A 7,289-nucleotide genomic window follows, 5' to 3' on the forward strand; every position below is an offset into this window, starting at 1 on the left:
TCTTTCTTTTTCCCTCCCTCCCTCTACATCCCCCCATCTATCTGTCTCTCTCTCTCTGTAATTGGCATCCGTCATTTTTTTCTTTCCTTCCCATCACTTCCGAAGAACATTCGTATAAAATTTTACGATTTAGCCTTTAATTAAAAATTAATTTTTCAACGAGTTTCATTTGTAATTAATATCAATTAAAAATATTTTCGAACGGGTATTCATTATTTCCTCCCTCTCTTCTCAGCCCCTCCGCCCTTTAATAAAATTAAAATCTTCGTGAAAGTCGTGGTAGTAATAAAAGGTCTTCGTCGTTGCCGCGAGTGTCAGATTTTTTTTAAATGAAAAAAGAAACGTTTTAAAAAAATGAATGAAGGAAAAAAAAAAAAAATTTGTCTGATACCACGACAAAAATTTGTCGTTTTAGTTATCGTCAAAGTTATTAACATGCAAAAATATAATAATAAAAAATATTTTATATTTTGCGAAGGGTTAAACGTGTGTGTGTGTAAAATGAAAAATTTTGCTGTTGTTTATCGGTTGTGTTTGCGTTTTTTTTTGTCGTAAATTTATCCCGGAGAGAAAAATCTTTTGTCCCAAAAATGATGATGATAATAATAATAATGAAGGGATAACGTGTGGGAACGTAAATTAAATGAAAAATTATCGGTTTTAATTATTATTAGTTATGAAAGAAAAGTAAAAAAAAAAAACTAAAAATGGCGATCATGATAAACGACTTATTAATCGTGTGTCAAAATTAAACCGGACATTTAATTTTGTCTTTTGTTGTCTTCCTCCTCGTCCTCCTCGTCCTCATCGTCGATTGTCGTCGAACTCGTGCAAAAGTATTGAATTTAATTTTTTTTTTTTTTGTCATCGTCGTCGTCGTCGAATTTCAAAAGGAGACGACGAAAAAAAAATGTCTTTTACATTTTGATCCGATTTTCGTTTTTTTTTTTTTTTTTTTTTTTTTTTAATGTTGGTAATGTTTTAGTTTTCATTTAAAAATACAAAAAAACCAATGAAACAAATGAATTTTCTTTAATAAAAAGAAAAAAAGTGGAAGAAGAAGAAAGAAGAAAAAGAAAGAAGAAGAAAGAAGAAAAAGAAAAAAGAAAAAAGGAGAAGGAGGAGGAGGAGGAGAAAGAAAAAAAACATTTCAGGTGTTTTCCGTTACGGTTTCTAAATATTTCGGAAATTCCCACAAAATCCATTTGAAATTTTTTCATGTGTATCATTCACGACGAAGCAGACGGCGTGCAGACGAAATTTTTAAATTTCCCCCACTCTCCCTCTTCTCCTCCCTCTCTTCCCCCTCCCTTCTTTCTCCCTCCTCCTCTGTCTCTCTCTTTCTATGGTTTTCACTCTTTTTTTTTTTTTTTTCAATCTAGTTTTTCCATCATTGGAGACCGTCGTTGTTTTGTTCAAATCGTCAAAATTATTTTTTTTTTTATTTTCTTGTTTGTTTGTTTGTTTGTTGGTTCGTTTGTTTTTGTGATGATGATGATGATGATGATGATGACATTTTAATCAATTGAGTCAATTGCTACGAAAAATATGACCGACGACATCCTTTCTTGTTATTATCGCTGTGTCGGTCGCGTTATCACGCGTGATTTAGCTTTTACGATTAAAAAAAAAAAACTTGCCGTGATGATGATGATGACATTAATGTTAGTCGGTATGAATTTTGGGTCAGAATAAACGAGTGGAAAAGAGAGAGAGAAAGAGAGAGAGAGGGGGGGCGAAAGAGGAAAGGAGAGGAAAAATTTGCTGTCGTCGTGTTATTTTACTAGACGTAATGGATGAAGTATATCATTAATGTAAATTTTTAAACGGGGGGGGGGTGGGAGAAAGGGAGGATGGCCGGAAAATTATTTTTGACTCGTTTTCCACACACCCCGTCGTTTAAAAAATAATTATTATTATTATCTTTTCCCTGTCGTCGTGGCAGAAGAAATAAAAAAAAAGTAAACTTACTCGAGTTGATTTTTTCTTTTTCTTTTTCTTCTTTCGTGGCCGATCAATCAAGAGGGTAGGGAAGGGTGAGGGGATGAGTGAATGCGTGGGCGGATGGAAGTGTCAATAGTCGATTTTTTTTTAGGCGCGAAACGTATCGGATGTTTTTGAAAAATTTTTTTGTTTGCCCTTTTAATTTTTATTGTATTTAACAACCCAAAGAAATTAATTTCACTTGAATTATTTGTTTAGAAAAAAAAAAAAATTTTTTTTTTTTTTTTTTACTTTTTTTTCGAGACGGAAGAATTCGCGCATTGCAGACGACGATTAATTCGTTCGAGCCGACGCTGCATTGAACTTTCTGTGCATATTTTTTTTTTTTTTTTTTTTTTTTTTTGTTTTTTTCATTCTGGGTCATGATTATTCGTGCTTAAGTTTTTTTTTTTTTTTTTTATAACGTTTTATTTTCCTATTTTTTCCACTTTTTTTATAAATTCACAAGAAGTGGGGGGTGGAGGTGTGGTGGGGTGGGAGAAAAAGGTTGTACATCTTTCTTATTTAAATTTTTTTCCTTTTTTTTATCCCTTATAAATTATTATTGTAATTTTAAACGTCAAACCGGAAGTAAAAGGAAATCAATCACAAAACGTCGGTTTGATAATCTTTTCTTTTTTTTTTTCTCTACCCATCTGGAATGAGGGTGGGAGGGAGAGAGGGAGGGAGATGGAAAGAGGGAGGAATAAAGGAAGGGAGTCACGAGGAAAAAGCAGAAGGCAAAATGAATTTTCCGTGACTATTTTTTCTTTCTTACTTAAATACCTGAACGCACTTTTCGTCATCATATCGATATTTTTTTTTTGTTTGCTTTTTAAATAGTTTTGAAGCAGAAGAAAAATAATTTTGATTTTTTTTTCTTTCTTTCTTTCTTTCTTTCTTTCTTTTTATTATTTGCCCGTTTTTATTTCCGACGAATGATTTTCATTGTTCGATGAATTTTTTTTTTTTTTTTTATTGTTTTTGCATGGAATAATTCAGTCTGGAATATTTGCCAGTCTGCATGTCATGCGATAGAAAATCCGGGTGAAATTTTTATTATTATTATTATTATTATTATTATTATTATTTCTCTTCTTTGTCAATAATGACTAACTCGAGACGGTTTTTTTCTCTCTCTCAAAAACGCGACGACCAACCAAAACGAATTATTAAAAAAAAAAAAAAGAAAATGATTCTCGTAACATGCTTTGCGGTTTGTTTTTTTCTAAATGGTAATAATAATAGTAATGGCGGATTTTTTTTTTTTGAATGGTTCGGAATGAATTTCGGAAGGGGTAGTGATGAGAATGGTGGCAACAGCCCGGGGAGGGGGGAGGGGTGACGTGTGTCAAAATTTTTTCTTTTTATTGTTTATCCATTGCGGTGAAAATCACGGAATGATTGACTCAATCTCTTTCTTTTTTTCTTCAACAGGGAATGTCGTTTTTTAAAAAGCGAAAAAACCGGAAAATATTACACGACGTGATTTAAAAACAAACAGACAAACAGGCAAACAAACAAACAAACATTAAAAGAAAAAAAAATTATTATGCGTGCGTGTATTTATAAGTATATATATATATAAAAAAGTGAATTTCATCTATGATTTTTAAGTGTTGTGACGTAATAAGTCCATCAATAATATTGACCTGTAAGTCATTCATGGGTTCAAACATAAGCCGATGGGCGAAAAAAACGACGAAAAAAGTTAAAAACGTCATCCGGAAACGGAAGGCAAAAAAGGTGAAAATCCCATTGCTCGCGTTTTTTTTTTTTTTTTTTCTGGGGAGGGAGGTGTGAAACGAGAAAAAAAAAATTAAAGTGCTATAAATTTTTAAGTGATCGATATTGTATTTTTTTTTCCAGATGTTGGCACTACAGCAGCCTGGGATGGACAGACTGAGCCATGAGCTGTCTGCGCAGCGTGATCGCCTCGTGCGTCTTCAAAGTGTTCAGACCGACATTGCGTTGGATCTTCCTCCCTCAATCCCTCTGCCGGATGGCGAAGAAATTCCTTATGGCAGCGCTACTAGATTACAAATACGAGATCCCGAACAGGTGATGATGATGATGATTGATTGGTTGATTGATTGATTAATCGATTGATTGATTATCGATACGATAATAATATTTATTTTATTAAAAAAAAAATTTTTTTTTTTAGGAGAGCGAAATTTACCAAAAGTGTATTCGAGCACCTCCAAATAGGACTGTTTTCGATGGAGAATCCCCTCCTCCGTCTTATCAATCCAGTTCGTCGGGTTTATTGTCCTCTTCGGATTGGTCAACCGGATCATCTAGCAGTGGTGGTAGCAGTAGTTTAGTTGTACGATGTCATAGCGTTAGCGGCGCGTCTTCCAAAAGACCAGCCAATATTTTGGGTGAGTGAGCGAATCGACCGATTGATTTTACATATATAAATTTTCCAGGAGCGGCAAGTATAAGATTAGAAATTTTTTCTGGTAAAACCGGAAATTCTGGAACGTTCGATGGACAAAAAAAAATTTTTATTCGTGTATTTTATTTTATTTCAAATGGGGGATGATAAACGAACGGTTGGATTTTAACATTTCAGGTCGAACGGTCAGGTGTTTGAGCGGTAAACGGTGTCACCTGTCTTCGAGCACCGAAGATTCGTCAATGTCTTCGATATCCACTTCCCGGAGTTCCTCAAAGGCGAGCAGCAGTTCCGTGAGCGTCGTCGTTCCCTCTCACAGGTGTCGGAGATTGTCGGCATTTTCGGACAGAGCGGCGGCTTCGGGTTCGAGTCTCGCTTCTCTTCCGACGGTCCAATGCGTCACACCCGCGAGCACCAGTGCAACCACTACCGTGGTCGCAGATGTACGGCAGGGATCTCGCGCAACAACCTTGGACGAACGTGTTGTCGGTTCTGGTGGTGGTAATAATGGTGGTGGTAATGGTGGTAATGGTGGTGGTGGTGGTTCGAGATCTCATTCCGGCGGAAACACGTGTGAAAATAGGACGATTGATAATAATAATAAAAACAAAGGAAAATGTGATCGCAGCACCGTCTGACGATGGATCTATTAATTATAGGAATCATTCGATAATTGATTTAGATGAGGATAAAACAAAAAACAAAAAAAAAAAAAACAAAATTGAAAATTAATTAATTTAATAAAAAAATAAATAAATAATAAATAAATAATAATAATAATAATGATTATAACGATATTGATAATGATAATTATCAAAATCAAATTACGTGCATGCACGGCGTATGTGTATGTATGCGTGTGTGTGCATGTATGCTCCGTAACGTGGGTGTTTTGTATGTAGTATTTATCACGTGATTTTTTTCCAGGTCATTCACCTTGTTTTCTTTTATATTTTCTTGTTTTTTTTTTCTTTCTCCCAAACTTGGAAATTCTTTTTCACACCTGGAAAAAATGAAAAAAAAATAAAATAAAAATAAATAAATAAATATAATAATAGTTATTATTATTATTATTGTTGTTGTTGTTATTGTTATTGTTATTATTATGATTCGAAATGAAATAATAATAATGATGATGATGACGACGACAAAAAAAACGAGAAAAAAGCGCATAAAAAGCATTTTATATAATGAGAGAGAGAGAGAAAGATGATGAGGTAAATAAAAAAAAAAAAAAATGACAAAATTAAAACGCACGTAATAAATTATTATTATTATTATTATTAATACGATAGGGGAAAAAAAAATATATATATATATATGTAAAAGCAGTAGCGAACTCAGGAAATTTTAAAGAAAAAAAAAAAATGTCCATAACGAGAGAAAGCCTGTGTAATTTATACAATTACTCGAACGCGCGTTAATTATTATTATTATTATTTTTCTCTTAAAAAGTTTTTGTTTTGTTTTTTTTTTTTCTTTTCTCTTTTTTGACGAATGAAATAAATTCAAAAAAAAAATGTGTGCGTGTCAAATGCGAGTGGAAAAACTCGCCGAAATAAAAAATGTGGTCGTTGTGGTGGTACATGTAATATTTATTATTATTATTATTATTATTTTACGCACGTGGCGCGTGTGCGTACGTACGCATATTTCTCGCACTGATAAGAACGTGCACGTGCACACACGTACACATTTCAATAAGTGGAGTCATGAGAGAGAAATAGCGTTTTGTGATATTTTTTGTTGTAAAAAAAAAAAAATTTTTTTTCCCTTAAAAAATGTACATTTTTTTTATGTAAAATGGAAAAAAAGGAAAATGAAGGGAAAAGGTTGGAAAATCCTTGAATAGCAAAAAAGAGAATTTAATAATGATAATAATAGCCTTTCGACGTTAAATATTATTATTTTCCAGTCCTTTTCATCTTATATATATAAATATATATATAATTTTTTTTTTTTTTTCGTAAATTATTTTATCATGCATGCAAAAGGATGTAATAATTTAAGCGGATAATAAATAATATTTCATCGATTTTTTTAAAAAAAGTGAAAATAAAAAAGACACGACGAACGCGAGTACGCACGCACGAACGCACGCACAATAGTTTTAACGCGAAAAACGCACGCACGCACGTACGCACGTGGCTTTTATTTGTTTTTATTTATTTTCGATTCGCGAAGGCGGTGATTTGTAAGTGGGAGGGGATAGAGAGAGAGGAGGGGTGAGAAAGAATGAAAGACAAAAGAGTGAATGATGAGGGAGAAAAAGGGAGGGGGAGGGGCGGGAAACTACGAATTTTTTTTTTTTTATAACGTTAACTTTTAATAATAATAATTGTGCCGAAAAATTAAACTGATAGAGGGATGGAGTTGGGGGGTGGGGTGAGTGAGAGGAAGGGGATACGAGAAAAAGAAGGAGGGGAGGGTGAAATTTTTATTTTTGCGTGACGTGATTATTTTTTGTTTTTTAAATTTAAATTTAAATTTAAATTCGCACAATTTTTCCCGCTGAAATAAAAATTAGGGGAAGGGGAGGGAGGGAGGGGAAAAGGAAACAAAGGAGTACCCAAAATGAAAAATGGCGCGAAATACGAAAAAACGGACACAAAAAAAATATTTAAAATTAATATTAAAATATAATGTGTCAATAATTAATTAACATTGTATATTGTATACGAGCATTTAAATTTGATAACAATAATTTTCTTTTTTCTCGAATATTCCATCGATGCAAAAAACTCCGCCTTTTTTTTTTTTAACAATGTAACGTGCGAATGAATGAATGAATAAAACTCTGTTACGTAATAATATGTAACGTATAATAATAATAATAATAATAATAATGATAATGTAAAAGTAAATAAATTTTGTGATATTTCCCTGTTTATTTGGGAAATTTTTT

General features: G+C 32.8%; 1 protein-coding gene across 1 annotated transcript; it reads left to right on the forward strand.

The window, feature by feature from the left end:
• Positions 1 to 3,648: 3,648 nt before the first annotated feature.
• Phum_PHUM521910 (uncharacterized protein) lies at positions 3,649 to 5,022 on the forward strand (the record flags this gene model as incomplete). The annotated part of the gene is made up of 4 exons (XM_002431288.1): positions 3,649 to 3,693; positions 3,853 to 4,044; positions 4,151 to 4,367; positions 4,562 to 5,022. 4 exons carry the CDS (start codon positions 3,649 to 3,651, stop codon positions 5,020 to 5,022), a joined length of 915 nt encoding a protein of 304 aa, XP_002431333.1.
• Between the last annotated feature and the right edge of the window lie 2,267 nt (positions 5,023 to 7,289).

The sequence above is a fragment of the Pediculus humanus genome, genomic scaffold, assembly GCF_000006295.1.
Source record: "Pediculus humanus corporis 1103172108284 genomic scaffold, whole genome shotgun sequence".
Lineage (NCBI taxonomy): Eukaryota > Metazoa > Arthropoda > Insecta > Psocodea > Pediculidae > Pediculus > Pediculus humanus.